Source organism: Nanorana parkeri, unplaced genomic scaffold, assembly GCF_000935625.1.
Source record: "Nanorana parkeri isolate BGI_ZX_2015 unplaced genomic scaffold, ASM93562v1 scaffold1351, whole genome shotgun sequence".
In the NCBI taxonomy this organism is placed as follows: Eukaryota; Metazoa; Chordata; class Amphibia; order Anura; family Dicroglossidae; genus Nanorana; species Nanorana parkeri.
In genome coordinates this window covers 452529-474261 of record NW_017307619.1, presented here as the reverse complement: position 1 = coordinate 474261, position 21733 = coordinate 452529, and the positions used below count along the sequence as shown (strand labels likewise).

The 21733-nt window shown below is 40.5% G+C and overlaps 1 protein-coding gene across 1 annotated transcript; it reads right to left on the bottom strand.

Annotated features, from left to right (window-relative positions):
* Nucleotides 1-5690: 5690 nt before the first annotated feature.
* Nucleotides 5691-17936, bottom strand: LOC108797850 (eosinophil peroxidase-like). Its single transcript, XM_018569542.1, has 13 exons — nucleotides 17855-17936; nucleotides 15916-16009; nucleotides 15271-15446; nucleotides 15010-15130; nucleotides 13208-13337; nucleotides 12302-12508; nucleotides 11620-11935; nucleotides 10630-10790; nucleotides 10083-10335; nucleotides 9665-9835; nucleotides 8690-8927; nucleotides 8360-8571; nucleotides 5691-5726 (listed from the first exon to the last, which is right to left on the bottom strand). Exons 1-13 carry the CDS (start codon nucleotides 17928-17930, stop codon nucleotides 5707-5709), a joined length of 2175 nt encoding a protein of 724 aa, XP_018425044.1. The 5' UTR covers nucleotides 17931-17936; the 3' UTR covers nucleotides 5691-5706.
* Nucleotides 17937-21733: the final 3797 nt, after the last annotated feature.

Below are 21733 nucleotides of genomic sequence, written 5' to 3'. Positions count from 1 at the left end.
TCAGGGGTGGGAGGGGGGGGGTTATAGTCAGGGTTAAAAATTATAAAAAAAATTTTGGCAAATATATTAATTATTGTATAAGGATACATTTTATTTTCATAAGCAGGACAGGGGGAATCTGGGGCCTTTTACATTTTCTAGGTTCTCCTTATTTAATCTGTTGTTACAGAGCTCAGTAGCTCAGGCTGATATTTCTACACACAAGTGAATGATTCAGCAGTGACTCCTCCTCCTTCCTTCTACTTTTTTCAGATTATCTATACAGAGTTTTAGTCAGGGGCTGAGAGTCTAAAAGTAAACAGCTATTGCTGTGCTTTCTCTCAGCTGTCATGGGTGTTTCCTGTATTAAATGTTTATTTGTAGAATTTATAGAACTAAGGTAATACTTACAGAACAGCTTTGGTTTTCGGATAGTCAGGAAGGACTATCCGAAAACCAAACTATTAGAGAGATTTCTATATACATACTACTCCAGTGACAACAGTTTCAGTAGACAAGAAGTGAGGAAAAACTCTAACAAGGACACGACCGACACTTAAAAATGGACAGGGGTTCTAGCCCTCCCCTACTAATAAAAAGCATTTGTATTTCTGTCTGTGTTATCGTTTGAGATTTCTCTCATTTCCCATCTGGTAAAACTGTTGTCACCCAGCAGGGGTTCTAATCCTCCGCCATGCTATCCACACTATGTTCAAGGTAGGGCTCGACATGCATGTTAAAAAATGTAAAAATATTACTGACCCAAAACCATTCTAAGTTCCCTTTTAGAAAGATGGGTGTTGTGTCTCTTCCTTTTGAAGATGGTTTATACTGGCTGACTTTTATATATTTTCTGGATAATAGAGTAGAATACACAATACACATTTTACAGGTAAACACAGATTTCTGTGTCCAGGCACTTGGGCCGTGTCCACGTTTACATTTTTGGCATATCAACTGTGCTTCATAAATTTCCCTTGGCAATTTGTAAAATGCAGTTTTATTCTATCCTGTAAAGCCAGTGGTGCAACAATAGCCATAGCAGCCCATGTGCCCATTACGGGGCCCAGGGTTGGAAGGGGGCTCTGTTAGGCAACTTACACTAGTAAATCTGTGTACATGTGGAGAGAACACAAATCCAGTATTGTATTTTTAAGGTTTGCAGAGGCTGCTGTTGACACTGACGTCAGACACACTGGAGGAGACTTCATAATTGTTGTCACCAGTCACATATCTCCCTTTGCAAGTCATGCAATAAGGAGAATCGGTTTTAGCTGCATTAGCTGTGTAGATTTATTGCCCTCAGAGCTTCTGGTCATCCCAGCTGGAATTGAATTTACTCGGTATGTATAATGGAGTCTTAAGGTGCCCTTACACTGCTCGATTCTCGTACGAGAATCGCGGGAAATCCCGCGATCGTACGAGAATCGAGCAGTGTGAACGAAGACATGCGACCGTTTCTACTGTACGGTCGCATGTCTTTTGTCTATGGAGCACGCCAGAAAACCAGCCGAAAATCGTACGATTTTCGGCTGGTTTGAACGGTGCTCTGGAGACAAATGCCGAACGGGCCGGTGTGCGCACACTGCCCGTTCAGCATTGCGGTCATCGGAAGCCTGCCCCTCAGGGGGGCGGGCTTGAGATGATCGAGAGTACGATCTGCCTGTCCAAGATGGGCAGATCGTACGTTTTTTTAATCACTTTACAACCATCGCAAGACTAAAGTCTTGCGATGGTTGTACAGTGTATGGCCACCTTTCCTCAGGCCTGGTTCACACCTATTGCATATGCGCGTCTGTCGCGCGGTTTTTTTACCGCGATGCGCGACAAACGCGCGTTTCCGAGGGCTACTTGGCTGTATCCCAATGGAAACGCGCAACAAAAACGGCCCAAAGTAGTACATGTACCTTTTCAGGCGTGGGCCGTTTTGTAGAGCGTTAGGGACGGGCTGAAATACGCCAAGGTTTGAACCAGACCCATTGAATACAATGGGAATTAGATGTTTGAGCGTTTTGTAGAGCGTTCGTCGAGCATAGAACGCGCTACAAAACGTTCAGGCGTGAACGAGGCCTTAGACTCTAAAAAATCCCGGAGGGTCTCCTCAGCTGAAAACTGACAGCGATTTGTAGTTAAAAAAAAAAAAAGACTCAGTTTAAAGACCTACAGTATGTGTTCGGGTTATAAAGTAACTGTTTAGGAGTACTAATAAGGAGTAATTATGTCACAATATAAATTATTGTGATAGTCATTATTATGGCTACAACTCTAGTTTTGGGGGTTTTTTTTTTAATTATTTACTACTAGACCACCTCGTTCAGTACTTGCTAGCTGTGCTGGTGGAAGGGCGTCAAGGCAAGTTCCACCTGTAGAAACAAAATAATAAATGGACACGTCTGCATTTTATTATTTTTTGCAATAGAGCCAATAAAGCCTTGCAATCATGATCAGTGGATCACAGGTGCAATGCTCTAGCCCCTCCCCCCCCCCATATCTTTTTAAATATCTTATTGTACTCTGCAGAAGTGATCATACATAATATGTTCCTTTTGTAGAAAAACATTGGAAACCAATATTCTATTGGCCATGTACACATTTCTAGTGCTGCTAAAACAAAACCAAGAATCTGAAGTGTAGAATGATATACATGTATATTATTAATGTGGTTTATGCAGATTGCTCTCAAGCATAAAACTAGGTGAATGTGTAGGATAAAAGCTGAACGGAAAATTGCCCCCCTTTCTGAGTGTTTTGTGTATTCACATGCAGGGGGGTCCCCTCCTCCCACATATAAGAAACAAAGCTAGGTCTAATGTAGAATAATCCCTAACAGCTTCTTTTCACCTTGTCATTGTTCCAGCCGTGCTTTTTATTGAATCAAATTGTTTTATGGGGTCAAATACTGTGTGAACTGTTTTAGTTTTTACTGTTTTAATTTTAATTCAATGCCCCATCTCATCAATGTTATTAGTAACTTTTATGAACAGATTTATGTATATAAAGTACATTAGTGCTCTAACTACCCATATGGTTGGAGATTTATGCTTGTAACCCAAGAAAATCCATTTTATTTAAGAGTCAAACTTTTTGTATTAATATTACAAAGATCTTGAACACGTTCTCTTTGAGATCCTCTTTTCTCAATAAGTTTATTCCTAACCAAGGACGTTTGCCTGGCATATGACTGAACCTTTCATCGTGAATGAAGAGATCTGATCATACTCCATCCTATATCCAGGCAAAACATAACACTCCCACCTCCCCTCACCTTTGTTTTTTATTTAAATACCTTGTGAAGTGATGTTTATCTCTCCTGAGCAACTATGTGGGCCTCTTGCTAGCCCAGTTTCTGGGCACAGGGGACCGTGATTCACTAATGCCGATTTGCCCATGCCGCCCAGTCCCCGATGGTTTTCTTTTGCAGAACTTACTGCTGCTCCTCTTCTGGATCTTGAGAGGACCCCACTGCTGGACAGCGAATAGGAAGTGTCCGTGTCAAGCAGGTAGTGATTTGGACATCCAAATAAGGACTCTGCCTGCTGTACACAGAAAAGTAGAGGAGACTTAGGAATGGAAGTCAAGTGACCGTGGATTTACATAGGTAAAAGGGGCATTTAGGAATTTAAAAAAATGTTTTGGCAGTTATTAGTTAGGGACGTGGGGCAGGAGGCAGATTAGCTTTAATTTCCCCATTAATTATATGTCCTGTACCTGCTTGTGGATTGTCCACATAAATAGCCAAGTCCTGTGGTCTGTACCAGTCATGGGATCAGGAAACAATCTCTGTCTCCCAGTCTAATACATCTGAAACAGAGTGCAGTTTGCATGGAGTTAAACTTTAAAAGGTGAACCCCATTGCCCCCAGTTATTGGGTAATAGTTCAATCTAGCCAGTATAGGTCTCTGCCTTTGTCTTTAGATGACTGATTTGCATAATTCTAGGTCTTTGGATCTGGAACAGTTATGAAGCACCAGTTCTGTGACAAACATCTGTTTTATAATGAATGTGTCACAAAGATCAGTCCAGATTCACTCAGAATACCATATTACTGGAATGAACCAGTAGCTGCATGGTACACCACAATTCAGAATGCCATACTGGATCCCTATTCATTCCCAATAGCAGATCTTCACTCCAGTCAAGACATTTGTACAGATTTGCTTTGATGAATTCTCTGCTGATACCAATAAGCCATGTCAACTGAATACACAAAAATAAAACAGCAGCAATGAGGGCTCTGTGCAGCCATGTGGGCTGCCGAAATGTCTCCACCTTGTCCTGAAATAAAACATTTTTTTATATATAACACAAACTGGTGTCTGTTTTATTGACAAATGTCAGCCTGTGTGGAACACCGGGCCGTCCAGCATGACTATATGGTCATGTGACTGTGCTGGCCGATGGGTGCTCACCATACACAGGGGCATCACGATTATTACAGACTGCAGGGCTGCGAAGTGTGGTGTACGGAGCACTACACTGGCGGGGGCACGGCGCAGGTAAGTGCAGCAGAGACCGAGGGAGGTGGGGGGTGCTGGGAGTCATTTCATTCTTTGACATTTTGAACTTACCCTTTAAGATTAGATGCTCAGTACACAGTCTGACATGCAGCCAGTACCTGCAGCATCTATTATTCTAAATGTGAAATTTGATTGTTAAAGCCTTACTTATGTTTACTAATAATGTTTATAGGGTATTATTTCTATAGTTATTATGTAGGAATGTGAAAGACCTATATATGAGGATTGATTTTCTATATTTTCATTTGTTTAAACTTGGGAATATATACAAGCACACATACAGGTCTATGATTTTGCTGATGTTCAATGGCAGTACTATAAGTTTTTAAGTTTGCAGATGCTATTCAATAATGAAGCCTGACAGAGCAGACCTAAGTATAGTGTCAACAGCTGTGAGGAATGTAGGAAGAGTAGACTGGTACCTTTAAAATAGAATGAAAGAATGTAAAACTGCTGGATTGTACAAAGTTCAGGACTATTGTAAAACTCATATGTAATGAACATTGAATCTCATTATGCTAATATGTATGACTTTGAAAGGTTATTAGGACTTACTCGGTATCGGTAAGTACCGAAAAATACAAATCGGTACTTGGAAAAACGGTATCGGTGCATCCCTAGTCTCCATTCACACATTTTTACACGCAAAACATAAAAAGCAATGCATTCCTATATGGCTTGAGCACACCTGCACCTTTGTACGTGCGCACAAAAATGTGCAACTCTGGAAAAAGTACATATGTAATTTTTTGGCACATTTCGGAGTCCCCAATAAACTGTAGTGAAGCTGCAAATCTGCGCAAAACCACGCGGCTATTAAAAATGCTGTGTTAAAACGCACTGCATTCTAAACGCCTATGTGTGAATGGATACTGAAACACATAATATGTGTTGAAAAAATATCCAACAATCAGAAATATCACGTGTGGATCATCAATACAAATCCTAGTTCAATAATACACACATTTTCCTTTTATAGGTTTATTGGCACGTTGCAATATCAGGTTGATTGATCACACAGGCAAGGTATACATTTATGTTCTATGCAGCATTAGCCCAGCAATGTAAGCTTATACTTTAGATATTCTATATGTCGGCATTTAGACTGTATGGAAAATGGATCAGTCTATATAAAGAATTGTAGCTTTCAGGTATACAGAGACAGAGAGACGCGTGCAGCATTGCCCCATACACCTTCCTTCCCTTCTCATTATTCTTCATCTTCAAGCTCTGAAAATGGAAGAGTGAAATGAATTGTTATTATCTGCGGTTGGATTCCAGCAATAATCATTTGCGACGGTTTTATTGGCCACGGTGACCCCGGTCCTATGCTGTAATCCCTAAAAGATTGAACGCATACAGCTGTGTTCTGCACACTACAAGGTCAGTTGCAGCATTTTCATAGCTGTGTGTTATTTTCTTATTACTATCAAAATTAGGTTTTTAATTCACTGAATGTTTTATCACATGGAGCAAATTAAACCGGAACTCCAGTCAGACCTAAAAGACAGAAAATGAAGGTAGCTGTGGATTCATTAGTATATCATGTAATCTATTTAGTAGGGATGCACTGATACCGGTTTTTCGGTATGGAGTACCGATATATATCATTTTTTGGTACACGCAACAATACCGAATACCAATATCGGAAGTTTCATTAAGGAAGCCAGGCGGTGTGCAATGACTCATCGCCCATCTTCCTGATACCGGATGTTCTGGTATGGGAATTGGTATCGGGAGTATTTGGGCAAGTAAGAGTACCCGCCCAAATACTCAGCATTGGCACCAATACCGATACTAGTATAGGTGCATCCCTAATATTTAGGTTTTTAGACGATTCAAACTGATTAATCTCTTACAATGGATGCTGCTCCTTAATGTTTAAAAGTTTTAGTTTCCTGCAGAATCGCATGGTCCCCTGAGCATTAGCCCTTTTAGCATTTTAGGTTGACTACTTTACTTGCAGGGCCCTATGGAGCCACCCTTGTGTGTGCCAGTAAGCTCTATGGGTCTCCACAAACACACAGGCACAGTAAGGCAAGCCTCTTCCCTGCTCCTCACTCCCACTGCCTCCTCCTTTCTTCTTCCTCCAAGCTAGTAGATGGACATTTGCTGGAGACTGCGCTCTCTCTCTCTCGTGATCGAACAGGACGTTCAGAGACGCAGAACTGAGAGAGTTGGAGCCATTCTGAAACATGATGACTAAGTGCTTGGGCAAAATTTTAAAGAAATAATGTGCTGGGCAATGCATATTAGTTTGATCTGGATTTACTATTGAAACAAGTTTGAGAGTCTAATACTACTTTAAGCACCAGGATATGACCTGATATCAGCCACCTGCAATCCCTGTACAGAAGACCTCAGACTAGGAGAGGGAGAAGTAGTACAATGAGCCAATCAGTTGTGCTGCAGTGCTCATGTGCCTGCAAGAAACATGCTCATAGAGCATAATAACAGAGAGATGAACTCATCAGTCTTCTGCTTTTTCTTTTCACTGGTGGTGGTGGAAGGGGAGGGGTTATCTGAGACAAGACATGTAAGTGTGATATAAGTGACTACGCTGTGTGGAGGAGCTGTGTTTGACAAGTAAAATAGCTCCTGTATGCATTTTTTTTATCAGTGTATTTAGCGGTTTGCCTGAAGTTCAGCTTTCATTTTTTTTCTTGCACATTAAACTGACAGTGTATAACTGAGATCTTGCTGGTTGTTCTTTAGCACACCACTAAGCTGCAGGATGGTGATAGCCGGGAGGTTGTATAATGTGCCTTGCGTACAGCAGAAAATGAAGCTATATTTATCTTTGTGAGATTAAGACAAATGAGAAATATAGACATTCGGTAGTTAAACAGCTATTATTGACATTTGAAAAAACAAGATACAGCACTCTAAAATATTTGTATGTGAAAGGAAAATGAGTTTAAAGTAGCACTCCAGGTAATCTGCTACATACATAGATACATTTACCTGCAAAAGGATTTGTATTTCCTTTCATCGAGTTCTGAGATTGACACAGCTCTGCTATACTGAATAGTCCTCCCTTTCAGGGGAGGGGGCTCAATGTAATTCTACTGCAGTTTCAATTTCAATTACATGTTTTCTACCCACCCCATCTCAACCCATCGACTGGACAGAAAGGAGATTAAAGCACATTAATAAGCCATCTCTCTGCCAGTATGCTGCCTCTGCATATCAGCATGCTCCTTGCACTGCAACACACGTGATTGGCCACTCTTGCTGCTTCTCAACCCCCCCGTCTCTGAGCTCTACTGTACAAGGATGTCAAAAGGCTGGTACTATGTCAAATGTAGGTAATGATACCGCTTGCATTAAACACAAATTAAGGATGTATTCATGATTACAGAGCTGCATTAACTTACATGTTTTATATCTGCCTGGACTTCAGCTTTACATTTGATTGACTATTGACTTTCTGCCACTTAAAATGTTCATGAATTACTGAAACTGAAATACAGTGAGCTGCATCACTCTCTGCTTCTACCATAGCACAATATTCATATTCGTTTAGTCATTTCTTGCATGAGGACCTGGCAGTTGTTAGCTAGTATCTGCCGTATGTCTCTCTCCATCTGAAATACTAACAAGGCAAGGCTTGCAAGAGTGAAATGTGAATATACACCAAAAGCTGAACATAAGTGACACTAAACTCAGAAGTTAAAATCTTAGAATGCCTTAAGTACCTATTAACAAAATGGTGTATCACTCAGCTGTAGATCCTCCAATCATCTCTGAATTCATGCTATGCTATTTCCCATTTAGAATGCAAAATGGACCACAGTCCTCTGGGCCATCGGCTCTGGTTCTTACTGGGCTGGTCAGTTTTTTACTGACAGTTCATCTCTCACCTGATCCACTCTTTCTTCTTCTCCAGGGGCTCAGGTCAAATGCTGGGATCCGAGAGCAGTTTACAAAGTCGTTTGGATAGCTGTTTGCTACAAAAACATCTCGGGGAACTTCAGTGATCTGTGTGTTGTCACAGATGATGCGGGACATTGTAACTCTTTCTAATGACCTCCTCTGAGCTGGTGTAAACTGACTTGGCAGCTCATAATAAAACCTGTATGGAAACAAGTGACCAGTAATGGAATAATAAGAAAGGGCAGTATCAAAATGTAGCTTCATAAAAGTCACTGAATAAGGTTATTGCAAAGTTCTAGTTTTATATATATATTCACCTGTCTCCATCACGGGTTCTTCGGAATTGGTCTCCAATTAAACAAGCCAACAGTTCACCCACTCGGGCATTAGTCAACAGAGGCTCCGCAACAGCTCCAACCCAGATGTCAATGTTTTCCGGTGTGCCATATAGCTCAATGAATTTTTGTGCCAGTTGTCGGTTATTCAGCACCCGAGCCAGTTCTGTCACATTACGAGGTGCAAAAAGGCCACAAAATCTTCTCCATGTATTGTATCCTAATTAAAAAGGAATTTTAAAAAATGGTCACCGAGAAAACATAAATGACTACATAGGAAGTGAAAGACTAACTTTAAAAAAAAATAATATATGCAATATATATATATATATGAGATATCATATCTCATAAATAGGGCTGTTACTGATTAAAATTTTTGTGTTCGATTAATCAAAATGTTTTTTAATCGATTAATTATAACGCACATACAGATCCAACTACATTGGCCTATACACATACAGCCCAGCAATGAAGTAATTAAATGAACTAGGATCACACTAATCCAGCACGTTATTAATCTCACGTGCCCCACTCAATATGGTCGCCGCTTGAGTGGGGCAACTCAGAATAATAACGTGCTGGATTAGTGTGATCCTAGTTCCTTTTATTACTTCATTGCTGTGCTGTATGTGTATAGGCCTAGTCCGGTGACATCACGGACATCGACGTCACCGGACTCCTCCCCCCTTCCCGGGAAGACCCGGAAGGCGGCGGAGAGGTGAGTGAGTGTTTTCATTATTGATCAAAATAATTTTAATCAATCAAAAATTTTAACTATTAATCGGGTAATTAATCGTTAATTTCCCCAGCCCTACTCATAAACCTTTTTTTTTTAGATGTACAATGGATATTTCTAAACAGTCACGTTAAAGAAGGTCCTACACAGAGCCCACAACAAAAGGAAAATATTCTCGTTATTTTATCAACTAGAAGCTCTGTAGTTTTTTCACAACCTACCTGGTAGTCCATGATCCCGGCCTCGCTGCATATTAAGGGCCCCCAGATCAAGGCCAAGACGTTTGAAAAGCTCAAATAGGTGCTCTCGGAGTTCATCTACCAAAATCTGATTCTGCCGGTTGAGTTTCGCTCGGTTTGCCATTAGACCACGAAGAAGAGGGTCAACTCCTCCTTCAAGAAGACCACAATTAAAAAGGTCATACGCATGAAATGAGTAAGGAATGAGCTGCGTTTGAGTCATAAAAGCGGAAAGCTAGGAATAGTTTTAATATTAGACAACAAGACTGGTCATGTAAGATACTACCTGGAATAACGCTAACTATATTCTACACAATTGTAAAGAACACTGAAGGAGATCTAAAACAGTAGGAAGTATTCCGTGCCTGAAGGCTTCTTATTGTTGACAACTAAAATTTACCTTCTCGGACAACTCTCCAAGTATTGAAGAAGGTGAGGTGCAGAGGAACTGGAGGGAAGTTTGATGAGGCCCGATAACGATCCCCCAGTCGATAAATGAATGGCTGGATCATTGTGTGACCCATGCGGAAAACCAGACTAAACACATTGGATGCTCCTGGATTCACAGAATCATTGTAGGAACGGTAAGAAGGAAGAACCCTGGACGTAGCAGAGCCCAGCAGCAGGGGCAGCCATTCTTTATAGTTTATTTTCTGCCACAGAAAACACAAAGAAAATGTTTAGCACTTTTATTATTACAAATAGTAGAATTATTCAAATTGTTTATTTGTTTTGGACATGGTAGTACATAAGATTGGAAGATGCTGGTGTTTGTGTGATCTTCTTACAATTGTGAAAACAGACAAGGGTGTGTGTGTGTGTGGTCTCTGCCGATGATGGTGCAAACTTGAACTGCAAAAAGTAACCTGTAGCCTTAATGCTCAAACCATGTACCTGGTGCCACCTTTCATTATGTATGTTGCCTTATAGCAAAATCCATGCCTCACCTGTGTCACAGCCCCTATTATCTTTCTTGTTTCCTGGAAAAGTGTTTCCCCTGACCAGCTTGGGTTAAACCTGCGCAACGCAGTGGCAATGCGGTTGTGTTCTCTCACAAAGATTGTGTGAAACGCGGTCAAACCAGGCTGCTCACTGACTCGACCATCACCTGAAGAACATACAGAAGGTTAATGTCATCCATTTTTCATCAATGTTTTATGCATTACAGATCATAGGATTGTGCTAATACAATGGCAAGAAATAGTTAAAGAAAGAATACACTGGAGGGTAATATGGGGACATTGTACAATCTAGCCGGGATTCTGCACTTGTTAAATATTTTCTAAATAAGATGTCTATAGTATGGCAGCCACACAAACAATCATTGCACATGCATGTTCCACTGTTGTCACCATCAGGAAACCTGCCATGAGAAATTATATGCGGACAGGGCTACTAATAGTTGGGTACTGGCCAAAACTTTAACTTTTGTATCCTTCTTCCTACACTGCTCATATATGTACCCCTGCCACTCGGATGTGATTAGATGCTGTGTGTACTAGCACTTTATGGCAAATGCCTCTGGAGTGTTTTTCCACACTTTACTTACACTTTAAGGAAGGTTTTGGAATAAAACTCCTGGGCCCTTGTCTCACTGGGGATGGGAACCTGTGCTCTATTCCTCCTGCACATTAGAGTGCGACACAGCATCTGACTGTGCACTACTTAGTCGGGGGAGGGAGGGGGCCCTGTCAAGTAGGGTATACGGGGCCCCAAGATTTGTTACGACGGCCCTACATACAGCAGTTGTTGAAGTGCATGCATGTAGATGGGAAGAGTCTTCAAGAGATTAAACAGTGCTGATATGCAAGAAAGGATAAAAAAAAGTAGTGAACTAAATACCATCCAGCTATTGGTTTACACTATTCTTTAAGGTTTTAGACTCCTCTTCTACTGTGCCAATGTAATAATACTATCTGTCAAATGAGTTTACCCACCAGCCAAGAAACATGGGAGACCAGAGGTCTTGTTTGTCTGGAGACAGAAGTCTTCTTCATTTGTGCTGAAGGGTAAGTAGGCCCGTCCATTATCGTTAAACCTGTCATTGACCGCCATGAGGCCAAGCTGATTGTTCCTGTTACGAAGTTTGTTGGCCAGCTCATTGGTGCTGCCATACACTTGACTGGCATCAACGTAAGAAGTGAGAATATTCATCTGTTCACGTACAGGGGATTGTGGCACGCTGGCTGGAGATGAACGGAAGAGCGGTATGCAGTCAGCGCGATTTTTTATGCGAGGGTCATTAGGAGGGATCTGTGAAGTTAAATACATAACAGCAACAAACTTATTCACATATTTTATTTCATATAAAATACACACACACACACACACACACGCAGTGCTCAGGTTATCTGGGACCGAGGGAGCATTCTGTATATGGCTTGTTCAAAATCAACAATGGTGCCACAATAAAATATTTTTGTACTTTCAAAGTATTAAATAAAATGTAATAATCCCAACTAAATTAATTCTAAATACAACCTGTGGAAACGTCCAAGGGGGTGAATACATATGCAGAGCACTCTACGTGCTGTTTGCTGATCAAACAGATAACAGTTGTAAATTGAAAAGCTGTTTATAAATCCTTACAATGAAAATATAATTTTACAGGAACTTTACCCTCAGAGGAAAACATGGCAGCTCCCGGGCACAGCTGTGATCACAATCAATGCCTCTGAGAAAGGTTGATCTTGATGGAGTCTCTGGTGCTAGATCAAGATCATGATCAATCCACTGACCCCATTGCATGAACATAAGTGATCTCTGCCTGTCTAGGGTCTGCTGGCTCTCTGGGAACCGGAGAATTTCATTGGATACAGCCCGTGCCTGCAAAGCATAACAATTTAAAGGGTAAGTACAGTATAGAACAGTTAACATTAAGCACAATAAAAGTATATGTCCAATCTAAGCTTTTTTTTCCCTCATTGTTAGGATACGATGGAGAAGGGTTAGAACCCCCGTCAGGTTTTTACTGCTATCGGGAACTCCTTTAGAGAGATTTCCCCTCACTCCTTTAGAGAGATTTCCCCTCACAACCCAGTTTGCATAAGTTCAACCAAGCCCACTGAAAACGGTCACCACTACTTTCCACTCCCTGCCCAATACATGGCAGCAGTTGCTGTGGGGGCATTCCCCACCCGTTTGTGTTGTATAGCTGCTGGGCAGGGAATGCACCTCCCTGCAACTGACTGAGTTGGGAGGAGGGGGTGACATTAACAGTTTTGAGCAGGAATGGACAAACTCGGGTGGGTTGGGTTCACACCAAGCCCAGGCTCATCACTGCTGACATTTTACCAGACAGGAAGTGAGTGGAAATCTCCAACAGCATCACAGACAGAAATAAAATGTGTTTTTCTTTAGTAGAGTAGAAGGCTAGAATCCCAGCCAGATTTTTTTTTCTGTATGTGTGTTTTCTGGTTTTCCTTTGTAACTAGTTTATGTTGAACCTGAAGGCCATCAGATCTTTGTCACATATTCCTAGAACACATTATTTGTAAAAATATATACAGCAGAATATATAGTCACCAGAGGTAAAACAAAGCCATTGATCTTTTGATTTTCTGTCCATCCTTGAGGTAAGGACCTTCCATCTTCATACTGGGCTCTAAGCAATCGTGTATAGGGTCTGTTGGAAACGCCAAAGTTGGGAAATCTCCTGAAACGTAGAAGGTCAGTGTTATAGATGCGCTACAAGCGCTACACTTTTATTAATGACATTGTTCCCAGTAAATTCCTTGGAATACAAAACAACCCCTTCCCCCTTGTTATATAGAGGGGGAGGTATTATGTAGTCCTTTCCTGGGGTGACAACATGACTCCTTCATAGGTACAGTACAGCAAGTGAGAAATGTCACCCTTTGGACAGGAAGTGGCAGTATTACCGGGTGAAAATAACATGAAAAAAATGCCTAAAAGACAAAAGAAAACGAATGCAGCCAAAACCAGTAAGCTGCTATAGATTATATTTTTGTTCTTGGGTTTAAATACATTTCAATGAACATTATTCACAGGAAAAGCTGTATTATTTTACATTTAAGATGATAATCTACTTTAGGGAACAGAAACCATGATTTGATATGATCTGTAAACTAAAGCATGTCAGTAGTGACAAGCCATTCTTTTGAACTTTTACCAACTTTAGGTTTTGCTATTAATGGTCAGTTCAATTGTTAGCCCTACAAAACTTAGTTACTGTACATACTGCTAGATAAGGACCCGGCAGATCAGTCAGGGAAATACAGCAGGAGACTTGTGTAATCAATAATGGAACTGGCACTTTGTAGAGCCTCCCTTCTCCTGCTTTTCTTAAGCTGCCCATACGCCTATAGATTATCTGCAGATTTTCTATGGTCAGATGGAAAAAGCACAACAGATTCCTCCATCTACGCTACACTGTGAGGATGGAGGAATCTCCCACTGGGCCAAGCTTCAGTATCTTGCTAGTCGGCCCCGCTGGCTCTCAAAATACCTGAACAATGCCTGCATCCAGATTGTTCAGGTATTTTGACAGCCAGCGGGGGTGACTTGCAAGGTACACTTTCTCCATCTGACCATAGAAAATCTGCAGATAATCTATAGGTGTATGGCCAGCTTTAGGCTCCTCTATGATATACAATATTAAGAACAGGTTAGAAGGGTTCAACGGACATGGCTGTGGCATTCCTGGCCTCAGGTTGAAAACTAGGTTTTGGTTGAGGATTGATGTATTAGTAGGTTACAAAGTATTTATGGTCTTTGTATTGTGTGAAATAATCAAGCCATTGTTAAAATATAATGTCCCTTTATGGAGAGTTCAGCAGAAAGGACTTAATATCTTGCAGTGCAGGCAGTAGAGCTGGGAATCATAGCAGGAAGACCTCCTCCTCTATGATCCCAGATGGGGGCTTCACTCAGATTGTGGTCACACAACAGTGATGCTACTAGCTACCGATAGCTGGTAGTAAAGTTTATTTAATAAATCAACTTTATACTCCTAGCCTCAGCATGGCCCCATGCTCATGGGTCTCCTCCAATAAAAACACAGGAGAAGTTGTCTAGGTAGTGTAAACAACTTTTATGCTTCCCAGATCCCTTATTACTGTGTATAGCCACATGCATTACCAGTGTAAAACCAGGCTAAATGGTCCCAGGATGAAGAAATTCCTCAATGAACCTAGGCGCTGCTATACATCTAGGTGTGCATAGCAAAGCATTACGGGCTTCCAGGTGTGTTTAGAAATGAGCTCCAAACACAAGAAACATGCATTTTAATTCCTATGCGCCATGAGGATATTAGTATTTTCTGAATAGGATAGGGCTGCCATAAAAGCGAATGTTCCTTCTCTCACCTGTTGTTGCATTCTCCAGTGAAGGTGCGGTATTGAGTTTTTGGGCAGTCCCTTGGAAGAAGCAGGAAAGCATAGCCAGAAGCCTTGTGCAACATGTCCAGCTGATTTACTGTGAGCATGTCTATTAGATACAAGAATTATTATAATCATGAAATCTTCTAATGCTTCTGTATTTCAATAGGTTTCTAGCAAACTGAGTAGCACAACCAACACATACTGGTCAACTCTCCACATAACAATGCTACCATTTGTATACTGTACCTGAAATATTGAAAGGTCTGCTGTATATACTCTGCAATTTCTCCGTCAAAAGGTCAAAGGTAGTCTCTATGTAGTCAGCAGCTCGGATGTGATTTCTGCTTGAGGCCACGGGCTGCTTGAAGTATGACATGACTTCAGAAGGTGTTATAATTCCCTTTCTCAATCTCTCTTTAAGTCTGAAATCACAAAACATGCACGTTATTATTGCTAAAGTTTTCTTCCATTTAAAGGAACTTTCTATTAAATGTTCCTCTCCAGACCTGCCCTCAACCCCAGTAAAATTCTGAATGGTTGTACACAAATAAGTATCAAACAAGCCATGCATCAGACAACTGTTTTATGAAGAAAAAGACTGGCAGGACTGCTGAAGTCTAGGGTGTACTAGGTAAATCTGCCTACTTAATGAATTACGTTCCTGCTGCCTTCCAGTGGGGAGGTGAGATGCCTATTCTGCTTTATGATGGGAGTGCTCCAATACTGAAATGCTATTTGCAGTGCCCCATCAAACAGAATGTTCCCCTGAAAAGAGGTACATGGAATATCTAATAACCAGTTTCTGCCAACACTTCGCTCCAGGTAAAGCTGATAGATTAGTGAAATACATAATACATTTACAAAATCTGCAGTGCTAAAGAGGGAACTTACACATCACGGGTATGCTTGTAGGCTACGTCCACAAGTTTCTTTGCTTTTTGGAGTGAATCAAGAATGAAGTCGTCGTCCAGCTCTTGCACTCCATCTAGACAGTTGAGTGGAACATGGAGCAGTTTAGAAGGAGCAGGCTATTTTGCAGTAATGCAGTTAGAAATAGCAACCAGTCAGCAATTGTCATTAAACTGACATATCATTAAAAGTATATCTGAACTTTTTTTTTTTGGGAAGATTCCTTCTCACCTCCTTCTCCTGACAGTCAGGACCTGCAGTGAGGGTGATCTCTCCAGGGGGGTGCACAGACAGCAATAAACCTGACAGAGGTTTACTCAATCCAAAGCTTCAAAAACTATTGGCTTCTGCTTCTGATATACTTGTATACACACACTATATTTTACTGCACTTGTCACATCATCATTATGTTTTACTTTATTATTAGAGAAGTCTAGCAGCGTAATATGGTTGCTTTTCCCAGTTACTGATTATCAAAGTGAATAAACATGAATACAAATTGTCACAAGAAATCAGATCAATAGGAAACATATAAGCAATACATATATTACTTAACACATACATATAACCAACTATTTCCCAATGCTTTGTACTCATATCATACCACAACATGTTTAAGAGAAGTAAATTCATCAAATAAACTTTGAACTTATGTTGTCTAAATATATAATTTTCAACACAATATAAAAATAAAATAATATTCGCATGTAAAGTATATTGGCTTATTTTTTAATGGATTAACAAATATTTTTATAGAGTTGATATGCTATATAAATGAAATCATGACTGTATATGATGATGTATACTATATTAAGCTATATCTCAAAGAAAAGCTATATGTTTAAAATGTTAAAAACAATTAAATCATCTTTTAATAGGATACATTTTCTATTTCCTTTTTTCACCTTTATTTAAAATACTGTTCTCTATGGGCACATACTGATGCCACACATAACTGATGATTTAGGTTCTGGGGGACAACAATACCGACCTAGTGAGTTGGCCAAATACACATGTCTGCATGCCTGCTGCAGCCATGACACTCACTATATTCTCACTCTCCCTGCTGGATGTCCATTTATATTACATTACTAAAAATGCAGCAGGATGAATGAGGATCGGTGATGGGGAAGGTAATAGAACTGGGAACTATGATGAAGTCACTGGGTTGTGCTACAGAAAGATAAGAAAGCCAGTGGGTAATCCTGTCTCATCAAATACCTAGACTAGGGAAAGGCAACCTCGGCACTCCAGCTGCGGTGAAACTACAAGTCACACCATGCCTCTGGGGGTCTTGCCTGTGGACTTCAGAGTCTTGCAATTCCTCATGGCATTTGTAGTTTAACAACAGTTGGAGTGCTGAGGTTAATTACCCCTGGCCTAACCCTTACATATGTGCTTAAATATTGATCAATTGTAGATATAGACATATACTGTATATAGAGAAAGAAACTTAACATGACAAATATTTTGGATAGCATTGTTGGCCTTCCACAAATGATAATTGCCTGCCTGTCATGCTGATCCTTTGACTGCAATACTTTCTGAATTACTAATTTGGATAAAGTATATAGCCAGTGAAGTCAGAACTCCTGATATACATGTACTAGTTAAGTGACTCAGAAAGGTGGGAAGTACATGGGTCAGCTTAGTGCCAGTTAAGGAAGAAGGAGCATAGGTTTGCTCTAACCAAATAAAAAAATGTTACCTTTGATAGATCAGATTAGTAAATATGCAACTCTACTCATGAATGCTTTGTTTCTACACTGGTCATGCTATGTCACTAGCCATTTGAATATTTTTACTGTATATTCACCTTGGTAGCTTTTATACTGGATTTTTCAAAGCAGTGTTCACATCCTAATTGAAACATAAAAACTGTAACCCAAGAAAAACTGTTAATACAATTATAAAGACTTACCATAGAAAGATGCTGAACCAATCTGCACCAGTCCGAGGACCAGAAGAACAGAAATACTGACACGCAGAGGAGCCATATTCCAGCTTCTAGAAGAAATTAATTTTGTATAAGTGAGCTTTGCTTAAGGGTTAACATTGGCCGGAGGTATATCCGACAAAGCTAGTGAATTAGGCAATGTGAACTGATGTCTCACCTTCTAAGTCCTGGATGTACAGTGTGTGCAGTGGTCTTCAGCATTTATACAGAACAACACTATGGGGGGTGTTAATGGGGATGTCACAACAAGAGACGTTGCACGCAAACTGCATTGCTTATTAGGCAATGCAGTTTGACATAGTGATTACAGAATACTCTGCATTAGGAAGTTTGACATAATGATTGGTCTACTAACGAAACAAAGCTATTTTATAAGGAACCTTTAAAAAATGCATTTGTAATCATTACCATGAGCTTCCTTTTTTTTGTTTGATTGAAAGGCGTTGATACTGTATATCTGAAACTGTATTTTAGGAGACATAATATGGATTTAGGACAAAATCTGTATAAGTATTTGCTCATATAAAGCCAAGGAGCATTTGCATTTTAAAAACGCAACTCAGCCATAAGAATATATGTTATTAGTATAAGAATATAAGTTAGTAGCAGTGATCAATGTAGTGCTGCCACAAACAGAAAAGCTGCCTGGGTGCAGAGTCACAAAATATAAATGTAAGCCTATAGAAAGAGGCATTTGCAGAACTTTTATAGATGAAACAATAAGCAATGGTTTATTAAAAAGAGAAATCACTCTGAACTGACAGTTCACTGTCATCATAAACAACCCTGACAAAATAAACCACTTCCTATTTTTTTTCTTCAATAAAAGTCCTGCAAGTGCCTCTATATTAAAATACTGTATAATAATTATGTAATAATATATAGGTTACAAAGAGAAGAGCACTAGGACTGAGGCTTAAATGATACCTATAAAGCTTGCCTGAAATACAAAGTAGGGGTAGTGTTGAAAAGATGGCACCATTTTATTTGTCATGTCAGCCACCAAGAGAAAGGTCGGTGCCAGGCTTGAGAATTGTCATGTAGGGAAGAAGAGGTTGTGCCTTATACTTTGCAAATACTAATTTTCAGTAATGGCTTCAAATACCTGGGAGCTCTACAGTGCTCTGCTGGTGGCGAGATTATAAGTGTATGTTGTAGAATCTCAGAAAGCAGCAGCTAACATACCATTTGTTCAGACTGTGCTCCTGTACTATGGGACCCATTTATACTAAATGTGGGTCAGAGAGAGACTGGGACACTCTTACATTGTCACGTAGACCTGAACATTGCTTACTTCTAAGGCAGCTGTGAAGAAGGATGCATTCTTCATGATGTCATGTCCATGCTCCTTTTGTATTATTAAGCCCAAGTGGCATTAGATAGCGACAACCTTTTACACTTCCTAACGGACTTCCGCCACGGAGATATGCAGATTTCTTCTACCACTTCTTCTTGACACCATTTGGACTGGAAGTATAGCGGTTGTTCCCTTTCGGACCCCAGTTGCATATTGTGAATCATAAGAGAGCTCAGGTAATTGCAAAGGCTACTCTTCACCTGCATCTATCTATACACATTAAATCATTGGCAGTGAATAAGAGCTTGTACTTGGGCATAGTTAAATGCAGGGTCCAAAAAGAGGTTATGGTCATAAGGAAGGCAACCTTATGAGTTAGATTAGGCAGGGAATGTCTTAGGCAGTTTCTGGAAAGCTGACAAAACCAGGATGGCATGCCACAGAGTGAGCGATACCCTGCAAGAAGGCCCTCACTCTATAAAAAGGAGTAAGAGGCAAGCCATCTTTGAAAAAGAAATGCTAAGAAAGATATTTGACTTTGTGCTGGCTTGGAGGATTGGGGGTCCAGGTTTTATGGTGGAAACGAGTTCTGGGTTTTACTTTGGACTTGAGGCCTGGGAGAAGCAAAGGGAACTCTTCTTAGCCTCTGAAGAGGAGGTTTTGACCGACTGAGGTTTAGCCTTCTTCTGTTGAGGTAAAAAGGTGCTCTTGTCCCTGGTGATATCCTTGATAAAATTGTGCAGGGACTTGCCAAAAGGCATATGCAAAAGACCAAAGCATTTGCACTGAAAGGAGACTCATTCTGCATGTTAGGTGAATAATATCTTCCATTTGTCGTTTTGACATCAGTCATTTTGGTGTCACCCCTCCAATGTTGTCACCTTGTGACGCCACTGACACCGAGGGTGTCTAGAGAGCGCCTAATGCAGATTCTATTGCTCTTCACAGTGGGGTCTATGTATTGCCTCCAGGGCTATGCCGAGGATCAACCGATCTGGAAAGCCCCAAGTGGCTCTGCAGAATCTGCAGTATCTTGCCAGAAGAAAAAAATATTGACAAAAACGGTAGAAATGGTTTGCTTCTTTCAGAGCAGAGAGAATACATCTGTTCTCCTAAGGACACTAGCAAATACTTGAGGCATGCTGAGAGTGGAAGGGGTTATACTGGGATAGCTTTCCGTTCTGTTTGCTAGGATCTAATCTCCTGAATGCATCTGCATAACTATGTACTTGAATACTCATGTCCCCTAATGTACGGTTAAGAAATGTGTTTAGACCCACATACAGTAGATGTTTCTCTAAGCACTTGTAATGAGTGCAACAACCAATGGACTATAATAAAGTCACATAGAGCTAGAAAGTGAAATAGTGCCTGGCTTCATTTTTAAACTTGATTCACACTCCAGGAGTGGACATGAGAGTTACTGCAGTTTGTAAAGAGCATGGGGTGAAGACTAATAGCATTGTATACATTACAGCACACCTGAACACAGGCATTGTGGTGCTCTGAACTGCAGGGCAGCTGCCGCTACTGCAGTGTATTGGGGTGCTATTTGCAATCATTAGTTCAAATAGGCCCCGAGGATGCCAATTTGCACATAGTGTACCGCTATCAACCTGGAACACTGGAACCTCAAGGCTACTCAGTCACACAGACTATTAGAACTGCTAGGGGCATCGCAACACCAGTAAGCCAATCCTAAATGCATCCTGCTCTCTTGCTGTGCCTGGCATCCTGCTTACACTGGCTGAATCCTGCTGGTTCTGGCTGTATCCTGGCATTCTACTTTGGGTGCATTCTGGTATCATGATGTCCTGCTTGCTCTGGTTGTATACTGCTGGCACTGATTGTATCCTGCTTGCCTGCTGGGTGCAGCACCTACTACTGAATTGTTGATTTAAAAAAGTATATATATGGTACATGCAGTCTCGCCCCCCTAAGCTTCCGCCTATGGCACTGACCCATGGGTACAATTATGACAAATAGACAAACCAAAAAACTGCATGCATTTTGTAAAACAGTTTCTAGTAAATTTAACTATTAATGTAAAAGTTTCAAACACCAGTACAGTACTTCCTTTAGGCGATCCCTAAAGACTCATCTCTTCAGGGAAGCCTATCCCACCTCTAACTAACCACTGAACCATTACATTCTAGAAAAATTCATCCCCACACAGCTACCTCCCCATGCATCACTTGCTCCTCCCTTTTAGATTGTAGGCACTCCTGAATCTTATTGTAATTGTAATGTCTTCCTTATATTGTAAAGCGCTACACAACTGTTGGCGCTAGAAAAATCTTGTATAATAATAATGATCCAAATATAGATAAAAATGATATATATCCACTAATCTCAAAAAACGAACGACATAGAATCTCCCTGGAACCTGTACAGATACATAGTATGCATATGATCAATGTTAAATATGTACATTGCATTAATCGTATGCATACTATGTATCTGTACAGGTTCCTGGGAGGTTCTTTGTCGTTCGTTTTTTTTAGATTAGTGGATATATCATTTTTATCTATATTTGGATCAAGGAG